A 20779-nucleotide genomic window follows, 5' to 3' on the forward strand; every position below is an offset into this window, starting at 1 on the left:
ATGCAACGGGTCTTGCATTTGCTAGAGTTACAGCTATTAGCGTTATAAACTCCTAACCGGATTGGTCTTTCCACCTAAACTGAAAGAATTTTTTTTAGCACCATCATGGTATATACAACCCAGTGCGAACGCGCTGCATGGAAAATAAAAAGATAAAGTGGTGCACAAACCAGGCTGAAAACATGGAGCCTCGTATGTTTTCAGTAGTTGGCCAGTGAGCTCGAGGAGGGCTAAACACCGGAAAATGCATGACGTATGTATGCCTTTCCCTAATGAAATCAAGTGCTTTTTAAAAGGCAAGCCCACAAACCAATGAAAGTGACAGGCGTGACATGGGCGTGGTTAAAAGCCCAAAGAGAGATTACAACAGGGACGGTGTGCTTGTGCGCTCAACCCTAAAAATGGTGCTTATCTAGAGTTCATCATCAACATCAAAGCCAGCAGGCGAATGGTTAATAGAAGTGAGATTAAAACCTAATGGAGGTTATTTTGATGTACATATGGTTGAAACGATGGATTTCTGCAGAATCAGAAGGGACAAGGCATCACAGAGACTGTTTCGAAGCTAGCACACAGAGTGGACACTGGTGAATGAGCTTCTTTTTTTAATTTTTTTTTATCCTTCCCCTATTTCTTTTCCCTCTCGTATCATTCGTATCACCTGATCGCTCAATGTTTTAGTCAATGCTTTCCCTCTGCTTCCTACACAAAGCATCCTCTTCATCTGTTGGTGTTCTGGCCTGGGGGAGGGACTGTGGTCATCCAAATAAATGTCCTGTGACCAGGAAAATATGTCTGATGAGAAACTCCTGATGCAGACTTCTGTGGAATGGTGTGAGAGAGATTTGCTTTGATTGCATGTGCCCTCAGCGGTTGGTGTTGCACATTCTTCTTTTTTTTATTTTTTTATTTATTTTTTTATGGTTTGTGTATCGCTTCCATTCATTAGTCCTGCATACTCATGATGATCTGCATAGCGCATGCCTATTGCTTTAGCCTTTGACTTGTCATCCGAGTTGTTGCTGTCCATTCCTTTAAATGCCCACTATATTAGTTTACAGAGCTTTAAACCAACACTATATCTGTTTAAGTATTTTAAGTCTTTGATTTTAAGTAGATATTTACAAATTCATGGAGGGAATGCTTGAATTTGTCTCCTCCACTGGTGCTGTTTTGGTGCCTCATTCCAGTCCATCGTTTTTACCTGCTGTACCACTCTAGGGGAAGACAAGTCATGTATACACAAATCAGTCTTCATACTGCTTTAATTGCACAGCCAGGAACAGTCATGGCTGGTCTGGGAACCCAAAGCAGCACAGGCAGATTTTGTCAGACTATCCCCATTTGGTGGGGGGGTAGAAAATGAGGAGTGAGCCTGACTACAGTGTGGCTTGAGGGGGTTCTCTCTACCAAGAAAATCTGGGGGGAAATGGAAAAAACGGTGCATTCTGCAACACAGTTTTCATTACATATTCTATTGTATTAGGGGCATATTTTTTAACAAAGTGGAGCAGGGCAGCACAGCAGGTGCCCTTGCTGCGCTGTCCTGGGCCACAGGAATAGGGCAGAAATGCACTGTATTTACAAAGTACAGTGATTTCTTTCCTCTCCTCCTGTGCTGGCGCCCTTCTGGCTGCCTAGCGCTTACACAGGCTCCCTTGCACAATGGATGATTAAATCTGCAGCGTGAACCTTGCCTTCGTAGAAGGAGCAACTGATAAAATATATAAAACAGTTGCTGAAAGCAGGCTTGCTAAAATTGTGAATAAAATGAATATGAATGTAAATAAATAGAGCAAACTGTGAAACTTAGAATGGGGTGTTCATCCCGAGAACTGAAGGGGGTCCCTAGCTAAATAAGCAGTTGCATGGTTAGAATATGTATTTGAACTGTACCTGTGGCTCGTCCCTTATCACAAATGTAGAAGTATTGAAGAAAACAAAGTTAAAAAACCTACTGCGCCACGTTTAATGAAGTACATTTTATGTTATCTCCTCTACCACCCTGAGTCTGTGCTGACGCCTCTGGTGTTTTGCAGCATTTAGTGCACTTTGTATCCTAGGGTGACTCAGGCCTTCTTCTCCAACATTATTTTTTTTGTTGCAGGAATGCAGAAATATCTCCTAAATCGTCCTTTTAAGCCTTCAAAAGAGAAGCAACAATATTGTATTAAAAAAATGTGTGTGAAGAATAGCCCTATTGCAGGTATCACGAAAGGGTTCCTTTGCTAGAGCAGTGAGTTGTATAATGACTAGGTGGGGACTGCTATATCTGTAAGCCTTGTAGAAAGCTAGCTAGAGTTCTGCGAGGGGGTAGTGTATAATTTACCTCCTTGAATCATCTGCCAACGACTGTTGAAGAATTAAAGTTCTCCAATGTTTTTCTATTTTTGAATAGAGTTCAGACATAGGAGTACACACATCTTATTAATGTTTTGTAGTTAATATTGCATTCTATGCAATGTACAGACATGCCTTTATGGATCACATAACCTAAAAGAATACCCGTGTTCGACTCCCCTTGGTGTATTGGCGACCCCTGGGACTGTCTAAGTACACCAGTTTTGCTCCGGCAGTAGAATATAAGATCGGCATGGTACTAAAGAGATAATACTCCTAAACATTTACCTGGTATTTACTCTAGTTTCTCTCTTGCGTCAGTCCTTACAACCAGGGGCTCCTCGGCGCTCTAGTACTATTGAGACCAAAATTATGGGGTAACAAATTCAATGTCCTCCACTCCCACAAAGGTCGGCGGTACAGCTGCCTAAACATCCACTTTTGGGCGGACACGCAAGTCCCTTCGTTCCACTGAGCTGAACCCATTCCTCTGCCAGTGCCCAGCGTTCAACCTCTCTTTCACTTACAATGAGTTGGACCCCTCAGGTGATCTCCAGTGCTTTGCTATTGCACTCCTAGCAAGGACCAAGGCCAGGTTGAGGAACTTTGTCACTCTTGCCATTTGCAGGATAAGGTATAAACATAATAAACATATTTCCATCCTCAGACGGTCCGCTTGGGTAAAGGTTTGCTCCAATTCTCCTTTTAGCACCTGCTAACATTTCGCTATGTGAGGGCAAGACCAAGTCATGTGTTACGCATCAGCCGCGATTACTTGCATTACTTCTTGAGCACTTCTTATCTTCTGCCCAGGGATTCTGTTTAGTGTATGTGGTGTGAGGCAAGACATGTTGGTAATAGAACTGAGTGTCGCAATGTCTAGTGTTTCAGGACACACTGTGTGTGTGTGTGTGTTCAAGAATTCTAGTCCAATCCTTGTCCTGCACCTCTTGGGCCCATCCCAAGTTGTGTTAAGTCTGGTTTGGTCATATGCAAGGCTAATTTGTCTCCAAATGTAAGGCGGACCTCCAATACATCACGGTGGTTCCTTGTGACCTGTTTTCCACAGTGCTTGAATTGTGCGTGTCATGGCCGCATGCACCAAAAATAGTGATTCTGGAAGATCCACCTCCGTAGGTAGCGTCTCCAAGGTTCTCCGCTTCCCCTCTTCATAAGTCACCCACTGTAAGCAGGCCTGTGTCCGTCCTTGCCAACAGTCTGCATGCCGTTAGGAAACCACCTCTTGCGATAGGAAGACCAACCAGTGGTATCTCCGGCCCGTATCATTGAACAAGATGCCTTCTTTTATGGAAGTTCTGCCAGGAGCGCAACTATTTGTGTGCAGACCTGACATTCATTTTTAGGTCTGCAGCCTTTAATTGTCCTATTTATCATGCAGAACCCCTACTGTCATGTGATTCAAGCTGTGAGCATAAGGTAATGTGTGGGGCCTTGTACTTCTAGAGTGAGAACAGAATAGTGGATACTTCTGAAACTGGCTTCGTAGACAGTTGTGTGTTTAATCGTATGTGATGAGCAGAGGCAGATAACAGCCACCTGCTGAAGGGTAATGAATAAAAAATAAATACCACCATATGCAAGACTTCTACCATGTACAGCTATTATTACAGGTTCTTAGTGGTACTTGCGCATCACTCACTTTTGACTTTTTTCCTTCTCTATTTGCAGGGTTTGTGATTGGCCATGCAGGTTTCCTCCAGTCCCTGCTTATGCTGGTTGTTGCCTATGTCATCATCTCGCTCACCGTCCTCTCCGTATGTGCCATCTCCACCAATGGTGCCGTGCAAGGTGGTGGGGCGTACTGTATCCTTTTAACCTGTTTATGCTCCTTAAGTTAACTGGTGCCTGTTCTTGTAGGACGATGCCTGTGAAGTGAAATCTGCCTGCATATAACATTTTATGCATTCATTGATTGTATTGGAGCAATGTTCACATGGTACAAAACTTGAGTTTGGGCTGTTTATTGTAGAATGTTTATGTCCATAAAATGTGCTCCTATATAAGCTCATTATTATACCTTTGTAATGTTATCCATAAGAGGGAAAGACCTCATGTGAGACATCCTCGGAGTCGTTTTAGAAAAGGAACTGCAAGGTTGACTTGTAGTGATCTGACTGTCTGCTGATCATAATCAGTAGAATACTGCTGTAGATGCGTGGGGTCTCAGGACACTCAGTCACTATAATATACATTTCAATGACACGTCAGTCTGAAATCTTGAGAAAAGAACATATCAAGGTGTTGAATGATGTTCTGAGGCATATTTGGCAGTGTCACACTGAGGATTCAGGAAGCTGCACTGTCAGGTAGTTCATGTTTGACTGTCACAGCAATGACATGGTCTGTGATGCCCCTGGGCCTAATTATCCTCCTGTTTTAAAGGGGAGGAGGCCGATTTGTTTACAAATTCCAAGAAAATACCCATGTTGGAGAACCAGGATCACACTTAATTGTCTCTACTTTCTCCATCATGGTATTCTCTAGATTAAAATGTATTCCGAGTTCCTTCACATAGTCAAACATGTTCTGCTATTTATGAACTCCAAGGAAAGCCACAATTGAAGACTGGGATTTCATTCATGTAACTTTTCCTTTTTAGATGAATGTAAAGTGATGTCACTGATAAAATGCTCTTTATGGATGCTTTTCTGTTGCCAAACCTTTGATCTTTTTCACTTCTTGATTACCAGATGTTATATTCTGCAGGTGCAGGTTTTAGTACTGTTTTTGATACTCTACTTTCTTGAACCAGCGCTACTTTTCTGCAAGTGGTTTAGATTCCTCTCACATGTTGTACTTTCTTATCATCTTTGGCTGCTTTAGTGTATCTCTTCAGTTTATGACCATGGTGCATATTAAAAGGAAAGAAAAAGATTAGGTGGAAGGAAATTGCCTAGCATCATGAATAAGGCAACATTATACATCCACAGAGGCAAGACTATGACTGCATTCTTATAGACCAGGTCTGGAGTTGCAAAGCGGTGACCTTCATTTGGAAGGTTGAACGCAGTAAGACACTGGCTGACTTATTATACCTTGCGGGTGGACTCTTGATTAATTCTCCAGGAACTGGGAAGCATGCTCAAGTAAACTGCTGGCTGCAGAAGGACAATAGGGTTGGAGAGTTCATGAAAACATGAGGCAGTACCTGCTGGTTTACTTTCATTGGTTGTGTCCTGTGCCTCTTAGAAGAATCTCAGAAAAGTGCACCTTTAATGCAATTTTCATCTGACTGTACCATCACTTTTCCTCACATCACGGGTTACCTCTGCACAGACACCTTCACCCACCTTCCTTGATATTATCTTCTTCCCCTGCTCTAGTGACTTGTATTTTGGTGTGAATGGAGTCTTTGGTCAAAGTCAGACTCAGCATTTTTGTATTGGACACACCTCGATTGGTAACTTAATGAAGAAGTACGCACAGATTCAACTTATTCACCTTATTTTTTTAAGAAGTATAATTGAAATGTAGCCCAGCAGTCTTGCTGAGCGAGGGACAGAAATAGTTAAGATTCAGCCAAGACGTGCCTCGATCTCCTTTAACATCGCACAAGATGATCGGTTATGATCCTGCTAAACATCACGTTGTTAAGAATAAGGTTGGAGAATTGTGTTAATTGGTTATAATATCTGCATCACTTGCACAGCAAGTATGACTGTGTGCCACAAGTGATAGTGATGTTGTATATTGATGAAAAGATGTTGTAAATAGATGTATAGAGACGATGTTCATTCTTCATGTCCTCTTGCTCCTTTGTGTTCACTTTGGTGGACCAGGGCAGGGTTGGGCCTCAGCAAATGCATCTGCAGTGAGATGTCGAGATCCAGAGCATCATGGCTTCTTCTTTTTCATCCATCACCTTGAGTCTCCAGTTGGCTTCTGTCCACCTCTTCCACATGGCTACTGTACAGCTGCAAAAATGAATTTAAATTACCATCTTTTATTCTTCATGGACTTTCCTTTACATCATTTTCACTATCAGTTATGATCAGTCGGACACTAGGCCCAGAGTTTGGGGGCAGCATTGGTCTGATGTTCTACCTTGCCAACGTCTTTGCCTGTGGTGTGTACGTCCTTGGACTTGTGGAGGCCATCCTGGATGTGTTTGGGAAAGGTGAGTATTCTGTGGAAGAGCTGTTGAAAACTAAGTCAGCAGTAGGTGAGAAGGTTTGCTTTTCGATTAGGTTATTTTAGAGCATCTAAGTGGTGTGTGGAGCAGGGTGAGGGAGCACCAATGTTCTAGACTAATTTGAGACTAGAAACCAAGCACAAAGAAATCACCTTTACAGGTGAAAAGACTAATATTGCTATTCCAAGGTGCAATAAATGAAAATTACTGTTTCACATGGCAGTCTTTTGTTCATCAATAGTTTTAAAGCACATAGTAAAGTTCACTTACAGTGACCTTGGTCTCACTGACACAAATGGTAGTCCTCTCATAGTGCCCCTAGTCAAAGTACTTTTTTCAAACCATAGTATTTTGGTACTATCTCCATTAAGATTAAAGTCAATAAAGCTGGCCTTGGGGGGTGTCTGGTAACAATGCACAAGTTGTTTAGCCTTCAGTAGCTCACTATGATATTCACTGATCAGAATTCACTCTCACTATAGAAAAGTTGGAGACCCCCCGGATTAGGAAGATGAAATAATGTAAAAGAAAACAAATGAAACTCTACTTGAAGGATAATGTTAGGACCTTCTCTTTCAAACTCTTCTTAGTGCTGGTATTTACTTATGAAATAAGATTCTTATACTCAGATTGATACTGCCTTACACATAGAACCTTATTTGAATTGGTTTTCATGTCCAAAAATATATTCTCTTTTAACTCTCTTTAGACTGAAGTTGATTCATTTTAAGGAGGCCTTTCCCAATCAGTGTATCTGGCAAAAATACTTGCCGCCTTGCCCCTGCGATGCTAGTTCAAAGCAGAGTACTTCCCACTTTTTTCTTTTTTGTTCCCTTTACGGTACCCCTAGAAATGTTTTTATTGTTCCTATTTTACGTACACTAAGACCGATGCCTTATAAGGAAGCCTTGATATATTTTCAGAAATTATCAAATGTCAAAATTTTTTTCAGTTATTAAACTTTATTAGACCATCTATTGCTATTAGGAACTGGTATTAACATTTTGTAATTTATTAATCTATTTATGCTAACTTTTAAAATCTGTTTTGTTTAAAATGTTATACTTCATATGTGGTATAGGATAGTTTTATTCCATATGGAGTAAGGATGTCTAAAAATTTTTAAGGTATTTAAAAAATGTTGGTTCTATATTTTATGATACTAATAAACGTGTTGATATGAATATTGGACTATCCATGAAAGAGGAACTTGGATTAGACTACTTTGTCCTCTTTTTTTGTAATCTATGTATGATATGATCTTTTGAGCTGTGTTTTAATTTATTTATTTTTTCTGTTCGCCTGCTCACTTGGATATGTGTTTTTATCTGTACTTTTATGGCAACTGCCGAATAAAGATCTTTGACTGACTACTTCTGAAATGAACTGATATGACTGTTTTTCAGCTCTGTAGTGTTGATAGCCGAAATCCCTTTTAATTGAGACGCAGGAAAACAAGTGTGCTTGTGTGTTCCTTTTGGGACACACATAGCTTAGCTTGTTAGAAACAATGCCATTAATGTAAAGTTGAGCTGCCATTTGATTTCAAGTTTAATATCTTGAACGTTAAGGAGACCAACATCCTATTAATGTGCTTCCAAGCATTATTTGCTCATGGTCCAACTATTTTAAACACAATTGTACCATGCTTTTTATAAGGGAGCTTAGCAGGCCTTCATATCTGATGGGAGAAAGAATTGATCTTGGGGTAACGGAGTAAGGCAGCAGTACTCTGTTATCCTTTTGTCCATTCTTCACCACTGGTTGGCTATTGCAGGCATGCCCCAGACAGGACTGTAAAGCTCCTCAAAGGAGCTCTGTCAGTTTTAATGTTTGTTTGTAACTATCCTTGCATCCCCAATTGTTGAAAACCTGTTCCCTATTTTGAGAGGCGCTATTCCTTTACTATCTTACCGGTAAAGGTGTGATCTATTTTATTTATTTTATTTTTTATTTTGGATTGGCAACCAAAGTTGCCTCTTGCATGCTTATTGTTAGAGTCTAATTTCAGGCACTGCATAGGATGCTGCAAGTAGTTCTTGGCTGGGTGAACTGAGCAACGTATGCTTAGTGTTTGGGGAAACTACCATTCTTTGTTGCGGAAACTACCATTCTGTGTTCACTTTTTGCTGCTATTATTCTGAGAAACGAAAACTTGACTAGAGACATCCTCTTGGACTGAGGATCCTGGGGTTAGGCTTCCAAGTTTGATCTAAGTTTAGATGTAGGAGTTACAGAACAACCCTCTTTGATGAAAAGCTGTCTTCATTGAAGAAGGGGCCTATTCTAAAGGTGAGCCTGAACTTCATAATTAAAAAAAACAAAAAAGAAACTGATACTGTATACTCTAAATAAGAGCGATTTGGTACTGGGTGTGGTCAGCGAATCACAGGTCAAATCTTTAGTTAGGTCACCTCTCCCATACCATCTATTTATAAAAGGGGGACTCCATATTGACACCTTTTTACCTACCTCTGGATAGAAAACCTGGAAAGTGGATTATTAATTCGGGGTGTCAAGTATCACCTCAAAGGATAGGGCCACCACCAGTTATCATTGAAATTAAATGGATCAGCCCTGTCCTCAATTCCTGGTAGCTTGACAAAAAATAGGCATGCTTAAATCAAAGGCAATGTGTAAAGTATTCAAGCAGTGCATACAGAGTAGAAAAAAATCAAATAAAACAAACTTCTACACAGATTCTGAATGAAATACGACTAAAATGATAAAAATCCAATGGGGGAATCGGTCAAAGTAAAAATAGAGCCACAAAGCGCCAGTGATAGTCTGTGGTAGCTGTAGACCAGGAAATAGGCTTGTTTTTAGCCAGATCACAATGGATCCCTGGTTGGATACAACAAGTGGTTTGGCCCTGGTGAAAGCTGGAGAGTTAAAGGCTGAAAACCTTTCTAAGTCCAAATGCAGAAAAGGCCCTTGCCATTTATTGAGAAGAAAAATGCTCCTTGAGGAACCTGCTGCTGAAATGTAGCCTCCACTTTGGAACTGAAGGCCGAAACTTGAAGCAGGTTGGTCCCAATAGTGCTCTGTAGCTTTAGAGATTTCTCACTGAAAAGTTTCAAAGTCCCAGCGCAAAATGGGATGTAATCTATTTGTATATACGTAAGTACTGGGTGCCTTGACTAGGACAAATCTGAAACTTGGTCTAGTGCTAGGGAACTGCCAGCTAAATACTTGTTCCTGCTGGTTCCGCTGAAGCTTTGGAGGGGCATTTTTCAGTTTTCAAATTTTCTTCTACAGTCTAGACAACCATGGGAGTACTTTTCTAAGGCCCCCGGGACCTCACAAGAAGCTACTTGAAAACTCTCTGGGTATAAGGCACAGGCCCACAGCAGAGTCTAGTCTAGGTCCACTTACCACTGATCAGTTGGGTACTCCCATAAAAAAGACATCTGTCGCTTGTTGTTCCCTGTGGCCACACAGGAGGGCAGCGCACTATGTCCTGTCCTTCAGGTCACAGACCGAAGGTACAGAAAGTGTTCTGAGGAAGTGCTTTGTGGTGTCACATTTATGCTTGGCATTAGCTAGTGGGTGGGTGTGACTCCAGGGCACTCCCTAAGTAATAGGGTAAAAGTTCCTAGGGCAATCTACCGCTTTTTTAATGCAGTTCCTGTGTGTGCGCATTAATGCAAACAATTCAAATGTGCATCTCACTCTCAAAATCCTTTGTGCTCTGACTTTGTGCCCGCCCCAGAGTCTGGCCAGGGCAATGAGCGTCTCCCTCCTCTGCGGTCATTTAAATCCATTCCTGGGTGTAGCTTTTCTCCAACTAGGTTTGGTGACAGTTTGTCTATGGAAACAAAAGCTGGAGTTTTCCAAGTGTTGCCTAATGTTTACTTGTCTCAGGGCAGACCCCTTTGAAGTTACTGAGGTTCCTGGGCCCATTCCACCTTGTTGTCCTGCCAGCAGATGACAACATCTCCCCACTACCGGGCATTTGCTGCTGCTCTGGGATCACTCTTCCTAAGCTGTCCTCCCTGATAATACTTTAAAGCAATGTGATGATGATGTTTTGTGATGGGATGCTACTTGTAGAGGATAGGAACACCTCCTAAAAGAAGTTTTAGCCAACAAGTTCCAAGAGGCCATCCCCAGTCTTATCTTATAGTATCCATCACTGAGTAGGAAGACATCCTTCGGGCCTTCTTAAGATAGGATCCCTGCATGTTGTCCCAACCTGAGAAAGGCACCCAACACAAACAGTTCTACCCTATAAAGCGCTTGTGAAATTATAATTTCATTAAATGCTTTCAGAAGTGGTTCACCCAACACCTCTCTTTTGAGTATCAAATCTCTAAATAAAATTAGTTTAGGCTGAGGTGAACAGCTGATTTAATATTTTACAATCGATATTAAATCAGTGTTTCTCCCCGTTTCTGATTTGCCAGTGCTTTCCCTTTGCTTTTCCGCCCCTCCCTTCCACTGCTGAGCTTTAGAGCCTGGTTTATGAAAAGTTAGCATATGCACATGAATATAATCCTTGGCAATCCGCCAACAAAGCACAGTACAAACTGCACTACTAGAAGAATGTGAACCACGTAGAGGATAGAAGAGGCGGTGGCTTAGTCTGTGTTGCTGGGCCTTAGAGGGAAACCTACATCTACTGATAACTTCCTTGAATGACATCTTGTTCTTGCCACCTGTTTGGCTCAGTCATTTCTGAACACATTGCCCATCAACAGTTTGTTTTACTGGACAAGCCCAGTGCCACTGTATGGGGGTGATCTTTATAAGCATTGTCTCTGTCCACATGCCATTGTGTGGCTGGTTGCATCAGTACTTGTGCATGTGCCTGCGAATCAGTGCCAGTGTGTGTCCGCAACCTAGTGTATGTTGACATGTAGTTGTGCTATTGTATATTTGTTATATCTTTCAAAAATGGATGACTGTGTCAGTACCAGTGTACAACAGTGTATTCACTATCTCTTTGACAGTCTATTTGTCGCAGTTTGTTTGTATCGGCTTGTGTGTGTCTGTTGCATCTTTAGCCATGTATGTCTGTGTGTACTTATGCCAGTATTTGCCTATGTGTATCTGTTCCATGGTGTACATATGTATGCATCTGCATAGACGCGCAAGGCTTTTTCCTCACTCATTACTTTGGCTTTAGCAAGGACAATTTTGGGCATGTGATGGTTCCTTCATTTACTCAGTCCCAACTGAGTTTCATGCCAACCAATAAATAAATCTTCTGGAATTCATCCAAGAGTTCCTGTTTCCTTGACTCTAGTTAGAATAGGCAATCTAAAGTTCCAATAGCTCTGAAATTGTGACCAGAAGACACCACTTCTTTCTGAGTTTCTGGACATCTGCCCATGAATAATATTTACTGCCCATATCATGAGAGCATCTAATGCCAATATTTGAGTCACTTGCATGTTTAAATCTTAAGGTATGAGGAGTTGGGGGTCCTGACCATAGCCAATGACTCACAAGTGGCCTTCCAAAAACACATTCCGAAAGCAGACATTTAGACACTTGTTACCATTACTTACTAGATACCCCAGCCAGGAAAGTAAATTGGCGTCTTTTGTCCAGGAAGTTTTACCATATTAAATATTTGCGGAGGGCTGTTTGCCTCTCCCGCTGCCCCAGGGACCAATTCCTCTCCGGGGTAAAATTAAATTGATTTGCGGGATGCCGCATGGCCCCCCACTGCCCTAGGGATCACCAACTCCTCGGGGCAAACATTTAAATAAAGAAATCAGATCTCCCTGTGGTTCCTTAGTGTGGCAAGCAACGAATTGCGAAGTAAAAATTGGCCAGAGGCTTGGCCATCCTCTTCCATCTGCACCTCAAATGTTGCCAAAGTACCATCCCTATACAAATCTCCCAATGTGTGCAGATCTGCAGTATGCCTTGTAGTCTGTTGGCCTGTCGACCAATGCCCACCAGTCCTGGGCGCGTTTACAACAGAGCCCACCCTGGCAAAAAGGAAGGCACATGTTTAGTGATGCAAAGGGATCTACAATAGCAGTGATACGCCACCCCCAACAACAGAGAAGAAGAAACTTGTACTTGTGTGCAAGGGTTAAATAGATGCAGAATGGCTGACAAACTCCAACAAGGAAAAGATGTGGCTGTGTCCGACAGCCAACCACCTGCCAATCCACTAGACTTGGGCAGCAAGGTAATACTGTTTGAAATGCAGAGCAACTAGTCCTCCCACATTCGTGGCAAACAGAGTTTCGCTAATGCCACTCTGCGTCGCGACTTGTTCCAAATTAACCCAAGAATCTGCTTATCAAGCAACTAAAAGAACACCGCAGGAATGTGAATATGAAGTTTGGAAAAGAAATACAGAAGGCAAAGCCACCATTTGGAGAAGTGTCACCGTCCCCGCTACGCCCAACAGCAGTGTGCACCAGAAAGGCATCTTAGTGCATAGTGACATTACCACGCAAGTGATTTTGCCATCAAAGAGGTCAGACAAAGAGTGGTGCACCCACCCAAATACCTAATTGTGTGGTACTGCCCGCCAAGTGCGCCCCTTCAGCTTTAAAGCCTGGGTCGGAACATGAGGGAGAGAAAGGGGAATAGGCACAATTTTAGCCAATTCACCCTCTGCTGTGAAATAGCCACAAAAAGGGTAAAGGTTGAAGCAATCCCATCATGTATATTGTGCATGTCCCTTAAGTATAGAAGCATGTTGTCTGCATATAACGATATTACATGCACCCCGTCACTTAGCGGGATGCCCCAACACATCTCCCGGATGCGCATGGCCAATGTTTGCCTGGAAAAACATAATTGGCAATAGCGGGCACCCCTGTGTCTGTCCCCACTGTATGGAAATGGCGTTTGACAGGAAGGGCCATGTCTTGACTCTGATTAAGGGGTTAGTGTAAAATAACATTACTAAGTGCAAGAAGCGATGATCAATGCCATATCGGGAAAGTACAGCTAAGAGATAATCCCATTCCAAGGACTTAAAGGCCTTTTCAAGGTCTAAGATCAGACATCCAGCATGAGGCCAGTCATGGCGGGCACAAGCCTTGACCATAAAGAAATGCGGTAGATTCAACAAGGTATTACGGGCGGGGATGAATCCGTTTTGATGTGGGTGGACTAAACAGTATATCAGGGGTGCCAGACGATCCTTAAGTGTTTTTGCCAGGATCTTATAATCAGTATTCAGCAGCACCAATGGTCTGTAAAAGCCTATGAGCAGTGGCTCTTTATTCGGTTTGGGAAAGGAGAGGACAGTAGCCTCTCTTTGGGAGGCAGAAAGACTGCAGATGGACGGGGCCTCCTCGTACAAAGTCAACAGGTGTGGGGCCAATTGAAGACCATACCCTTTGTTGAGCTCCGCGGGCAAGCCATTGGGTCCAGGGGACCTACCAGTGACTATGGGTCTATATAGGTCAATTTGTGTTCCATGGTAATATGGTGGCAGCGTCAGGTCAGCAAAGAAGGAGTCCTATGCCTCCTGGTTAGTGGCCGTGACTATCTGGTACACCTGTGTATAGTGATGCGTGAGTTCATCATGGATAGCATGTTGCGTATACGGATGATGTCTACACCAGAGTGTGTAGTGCCGTTATGGCGTGTTGTGGCTGTTCCTGCCAGATAAGCCACACCAGGAGCCATTCAGTTGTACGAGCCGTGGCATGTGTACAGGCCTAGTGTGCACATAATTAAGGCATTGTAATCTGTGCACTGACAGTTAATTCATGCGTGGTACTAGGATCCTCACCAGCCTGAGTTTCCATGTCCAGGAGTGTGTGCTTCCATTGGGAAAGGTCGCTGTCAATCAGCTGTCTCATTTTACCCTGTATACCCATACAGTGTCCCCACACTGTCCCCTTGAAGGCATCCCACTCCACTAGTCTTGTGGAAGCAGTGTGAACATGATTGTCAAAATAATCTGTATTTACTGACCCAAGGGAAGCTGTCAATGAGGTATCTTCCGACAGTGTAGGCTGCAGGTGTCAGGTGGGGATGGGAGGTGGGGTGACGGTCCAATGTATTTGCAGAACGAGGGGGTTGTGATCAGAGTGAGTTTGTCCCAGGTAATCCACTTGCACAACAGAAGGGAGTAACGGTGTTGCCCCAACAAATCTGTGAAATTGGGACCATGGAGGTTGTGTGCCACAGAGTAAACGGAGTATATCTTTGTAGCTGGGTTCCCGAAATGGCAGAAGTAAACCAGCCACCATTGGGGAAGCCAATCAGTCAACATCTGTGCATTGCCAGTCGCAGTTGTGCGGGGTAATTGGGGAAGAATGATTAAGGGCAGTAGTCAGCATATTTAAGTCCTCCCCACAAAGAAACTAAGGTGTATCAGTCCATTGAGAGTATGTGTTTGAGAGAGCATGCAAAAAGGTGGCCTCTTAAGTGTTGGGGCATAAATGAAAGCCTTGCGCCAGGACATAGCAGCCCTGTGGGTCCAATATTGTGTCTTCTTCTATCAATGGGGTTCCGGGCTTTACCCACAGTAGTACCTCATGCATAAGTAGAATAGTTGGTGGCAAATACCAGCCACGCCAGCATCTTTGCAGCTTAAGGACTTCGGAATGGATATGTTTCTTGCAACAACACTATGTGTGTGGAGCGACGTTTTAGGTAGGAGTAGATTGAGTAGCAGTGCAAAGGCTTGTGCATGCCTCTCACATTCCAAGTAGGTATGTTAAAATGGGTCACTTAGTGTGGGTCGTGTCTCCCAACCACTGTGCACTGAGCGAGTGTCAACAAGAATGTAGCAGCAAGGAGTGTGCATGAAGATAGTTAGAAATAGGGGGAGGGCTGAGCCATATTGAACCGCGGGTCATAACTACACAAATACAAACTATAAACCGAAATTAATGCATACCAGTGGAGCAGAGGTGCAAAATGCTTCCGCCCAAACAATGATAAAATGAAACTCATCATAAAATAACTATTCTGTTCGCCAAGGCGTGCATTTTTGTAACGAAGACTGTTTACAAAACAGGAACAGCAAGATCTCCACACCGTCGCTCCCTCTCCCCTATAAAAGGACCTGATGGGGGGAAAATCAGGCAGCCAATGAGGGGGCACCCCGTACTGTCACTGAGGCACTTTCAGGAATCCATATTTAGAGCAGAACCTGATCTATCTGGTCGCTGAGGCGGTCATAATTGCTATAATGATTACCCATTGTTTGGCTGCGCAGCGGGCCCCACATCACCTATCGTCACTCCTATTACAGAAGTTGAACAGATAGATAAGACATTACAATAGAAAGACATTTTGGTGCATGTTCCAGCAGGTATAGTAGAAATGACAGGTTGCAGCAGTCAGACATTCTAGTCAAGTCTTCAGATGTATGCTGGGTGACTTCAGACGGTGTCGATGAGTCCGTTCTAGTGGGCCACATGGTCGAGGAACCATCATCTCTGATGGATTTATAAGTAGCTTTTTCCAAGTCCAAGCCTCGACTATGTCCACTTATTTGTTGCGGCATTCTGCATAGCCTTACGTCTCTCTTGCATGTCTTGTTCCACATCTGGTGCATTCTTCAAGAGGAGCACTGTATTCGTGGACATTTGCCACACTGTCTCAAAACTACCACCACGAGACGCTGTGTCAGTCCGCGCAGCTTGATCAGCTGTTGAGTGTCCCGCCTCCTCTACAAAGTCCCATGCATCTTCAGGGGAATTGAAGAAGTGTGTTTTGCCCACTGCCAAAACCCATTGACGCACCAGGTAGAGGAGAACATACTGGATGCCAAGTTCTGGGAACCAGCGCTTAAGTGCGAGGAAAGAGCTACGTTATTTTTGCACCATCCTTTGCGTTGTCCACCATGATTTTGTGCAGATTTTTTACCTCGCGCAATACAGCATGCCTATCTCTGTAATGTAGTAGACGGAACAAAAATGGTCTGGGGTTGGATCCCGGAAGTGGTAGGCGAGCCGGGACATGATGGGCACGCTCCACCAAGAAAAACTGTGGATAACTGTCCTGAGCTAGCAGCTGCCGCAACCACTGCTCCACATGCGCAACGGAATCAGATGCCTTCTGCATCCTACATGTGGTGTTGCAGCACCTCCTCATGCTCCGTCATCCGGCGCATTGAATAGTCAATTTCACTCGTCTTAGGCGGAAGCTCCATAATGGTCAATTCAGCAGTATGAACCTTATCCATAGTTCCTGGGGGGGAGAAAAGTTAGATTTGTTTACAGGTAAGTGCAACACTACAGTCTCAGTCTCTGGGTTTTAGGAAGTCCACCAGTTGGGGTTCAAGTTAACCCCAAACACCACCCCACCAGCAACATCGGGGTGGTCGAGTGCAGAGGTCAAAGTTGAGCAAAATTAATGTTGGCTCCTATGGAGACAGGGGTACTCGGAATCCGGTGAGCCAGCAGGTAAGTACCTGCGACTCAGAGGGCAGACCAAGGGGGATCAGAGGAGCACTGGAGGGGCCACAAGTGGGCACCAAACACACACGCTCAGGGGCGGCTGGGTGCATGATGTAAATACGATGTCTGGTTTCTAAAGCTGGTCTATGAGGAGACCCCGGGGGTCACTCTGAGGCTGCAGGCAAGGTCCAGAGGGGGGGAGGGAGGTGTCTCAGGCACACCAGTGGTCAGACAGGGAGGAGGGCAGCCTGCTGAATGATGAGGCACCGGGGGTCGGTTTCTCCAAGGCCTGGGGGCTGCGGGTGCAGTGTGTTCTTTAGGCTTTGGATATCTTCGTCTGGATCTGCTGATGGGGGGGGGGGGGTCCTCGGGATTCCCTCTGCAGTAGTGGTCATGGAGGGTTGGAGAGGTCAACCCAGGGTGGGCACTTGCTCACAATCGTTTGGGGACCATCTCTTGCTGGGTGGACCACCTGGACACGGGCCGTGGGAGTTGGGGGCACAGGGGTGAAGACTCGCGTATCCGGAGTGAGGTCGGAGTCCTTGGTTGTAGGTTTCTTCAGACAGAGCCACTGTCCTCCGGAGTTCTTGGTCCTTTTGGGTACAGGGCAGTCCTCTGGAGGTGGCAATGATCACTGGGCCCGCTGGATGCATCACTGTTCTTTTTGCAGGTTCTTTGAAGCAGGAGACGGGCTGTTAGGGCTGGGGCCAAAGCAGTTGTCTTCTTTCTTCTCTGCTGGGAGTTTCAGCTTAGCAGTCCTTCTTGTCGGTCACCAGGAGACTGGTGAGCTGGGTTCAGGGAGGACCTTAAATTCTAGATTTAGGGGCGTGTTGGGGGGCAGAGGGCAGTAGCCAATGCTTCTGTCCCTGAGGGTTGTTACTTCCTCCTGGGGAGGGGGGGCACATTCCTATCCCCATTGGTCCATGTCCTCCAAACCAAGATGGAGGATTCTAAAGGGAGTGGGTCACCCAGCTCTGGACACCTTAGGGGTGTTACTGGCTGGGGTGGTCATTCCTCCCTGCTTTCCCTAATTTTCCTGTCGGACTTGCTGCCAAAAGTAGGGCTTTGTCCAGGGGCAGGCATCCTCACTAGCTGGTGTGCCCTGGGGCACTGTAACTCGAGGCTTGAGCCTTTGAGGCTCACCGCCAGGTGTTACAGTTCGTGCAGAGGGAAGGTGTGAACCACCTCCACCCAGGACAGGCTTGGTTTCTGACCACAAAGTGCACAAAGGCACTTACCCCATGTGGTCAGAATCTCGTCTGAAAGTGGCAGGCTGGCACAGACTGGTCAGTCCTACCCTAGCAGGTGGGCTAGCTTACAGGGGGCATCTCTAAGATGCAGTCAGTGTTCATTTTTCAATAAATCCCCCACTTGCCTCAGTGTTTGTTTATTGTGCTGAGAAGTTTGATAACAAACTCCCAGTATTCAGTGAAGCCATTATGGTGCTGTGGAATTCGTAATGACAGACTTCCAGACCATATACTCAGAATGGCTACACTGCACTTGCAATGTCTAAGAATGGACTTAGACACATTAAGGGCATATTGCTCAATCAGCTATGCCCTCACCTGTGGTATAGTTCACCCTGCCTTAGGGCTGCTAGAGGGAAGACTTACCTATGTCACAGGCAGTGGTTTTTGGGCATGGCACCCTGAGAGGGGTGCCATGCCGACTTTGCCTTTTTCCCCCACCAGCATACACAAGCTGCAAGGCAAATGTGCATGTGCTGAGTGGGGTGTACCCTAGGTTGGCAGCATACATGCTGCAGCCCTTAGAGACCTTCCCTGGCCACAAGGCCCTTGGTACCATGGTTCCTTTTACAAGATACTTATCTGTGTGCCAGGGCTGTGCCAATTGTGGAGACAAAGGTACAGTTTTGGGAAAGAACACTGGTGCTGGGGCCTGGTTAGCAGGGTCCCAGCACATTTTCAATCAAAGTTTGCATCAACACTAGGCAAAAAAGTGTGTGTGTGTGTGTGTGTGGTTGGGGTAGGGGGGTAACCATGCCAACAGTGGCACTTTCCTACATTACCCCATCAATTCTACCTTCCAATGATGTCTGCATAATCTCCAGGGTGGTACCAATCTTTTCCACTGCAACAAGAACAGTTCAGTTGGTGCTAACGGAGAGCAGGGGAGCAGATACATCCAAGGAATCTGCACCACCCACCAGTCTGTCATGCTCTGTAGAGTGCTTTAAAGACTCACCCTGTTGAGTTGTGTGTGGATGACGCATGTCAGTGTGCCTAATCCGTTCAATCCAATGGAGCTCAGAGCCACCACCTACGGCCCACTTATCTGCACTAGTTTACTTGTGGGACACGGCAGCCTGAGCAGCTCCAAGTGCAGCAGTAGTACCTGTAGACATATACAAAATTAGGAACAGTGAGATACGTATTGGTGCAGATTATGTGACGGCTGTCGCTGAAGGGGTGTTACGATTACACTGCAGGCCCAATGCAGCAGTTGAGAAAACACTCTTAGAGAAAAGGGCCTGGTTGACTGCGCTGTCCAAGTCGCCAAGCGTGGCAGCACAAGCAGCCGTGTCTGTGTATTATGTAGTAGAATGTAGCAGCTGAGAGGGCACTCCTGGGGGCCCACCTGCTGGTGCCATTCAAGTCCCCAGGCGTGACAGCACAATCAGCCCCGTCTGTGAGCAATGCAGTATTTTGTGCAGTAGTCTGCAAAGGGCTTATTGGGGAAGGACAGAAATAGTTCTAAAATCAGCACATTTTTTAACATCATGGATGAGACTTCAGTGTCGTACGGTGTGTACAAAAAAAAATCAAGTGCAGGGGCTTACAGGTGAACACCTCCAGGTTCAGGCAGGTATTCGGGGGGCAGTGTGGATCCATTAACTTAACATGCTGCTTTATAGGAGCCATCACACACCTTAGTAGCACCCAGTCTGTCACAGCCATAAGGCACCGCGCTTCTCAATCAGCAGTAACTACCACTTGAAGGCACCAGCTGCTCAGGGCTCGTGGGAAGCAGACTTTACCGTCCGCTGCCGCACTCCGCCGCAGATTAAACATAGCATGGGCAGTGGCAGGACTCAGCAGTGAGGACCGACCTGCCCGACGTAGCTAAGCAGTCAGCAACGGACACAAAAAGGGGAAATGTGCGCTGTGGGTTATCACCTCCTTATCTTGTCCCATCTCGAGCGTGATGAGCCCCGCTGCACACAGCTTCCTCCAGCTACTCCTTACTCGGTCAAGGGGGGGCCGCAATGTACCTCAAAGTCACTGCGTGACAGCGAGTCTCAAGTTATGTTCACCCTTTTCGATCACTCCGCTCCCTGCACCAGGCCGCTCCAGGCCAGTTAGGTATGCCGCAGTCTTGGCAATCCTCAATACGCTGGTTTTCTGTACCGTATCAGACAGGTTGCATATGAGGTTTGCAGTCACTTCTTGCTGTCATCCGGGTCTGCCACCTCGTGTACTCTGCTTTGTGGGCCACAAGCCAGTGCAAGGCCTACTTAGACCCTTTTAAGCCGTTTCCTCTCCTCCCACAGCTGCCAACTCGTCTGTATGGTCTGCAAGGCGAACGGGGAACATGGGGATGGAGGTGATAATAATGGATGAGCGGCTCCCGTCAGGTTAACCGCTGGATAACCGGGGTGAGCAGCGGAGCTTGCTCAATGCGTGTCCACTATGATGGCTGCTCAAGCCACGCCCCTTCCTTGTTATCTTCTCGCAGTTGTAATTCTTTATTTATGATGGGAAAGCAAAATTACCAGCACCTGGACAGAAAAATAGTATTGAATGTGTGATTTGCACATAGAATACGACAACTGCCATAGTAGGCATGGAAGTGAAATCTAACCACCTTTTTTGCATGCACTCCATTTTCCCATCCCAGCAATAGTGCCTTTCAAAAATGTGGACAAACAGTTGATTTATCTGATATAGATTCAGCACCTTGTGGCCTTCATGCATGTTGGCAAGTT

The 20779-nt window shown here is 45.0% G+C and overlaps 1 protein-coding gene across 2 annotated transcripts in view; it reads left to right on the top strand.

Annotated features, from left to right (window-relative positions):
• The window catches only part of SLC12A9 (solute carrier family 12 member 9), a 100411-nt gene that overhangs the window by 31928 nt on the left and 47704 nt on the right, over positions 1–20779 (top strand). For both annotated transcript variants that reach the window (XM_069215556.1, XM_069215553.1), the window contains 2 exons: positions 4030–4164; positions 6347–6478. In XM_069215556.1, the coding sequence (XP_069071657.1) occupies positions 4030–4164; positions 6347–6478 (267 nt within the window). The remainder of the gene's footprint in view (positions 1–4029; positions 4165–6346; positions 6479–20779) is intronic.

This window comes from Pleurodeles waltl, chromosome 12 (genome assembly GCF_031143425.1).
Source record: "Pleurodeles waltl isolate 20211129_DDA chromosome 12, aPleWal1.hap1.20221129, whole genome shotgun sequence".
Lineage (NCBI taxonomy): Eukaryota > Metazoa > Chordata > Amphibia > Caudata > Salamandridae > Pleurodeles > Pleurodeles waltl.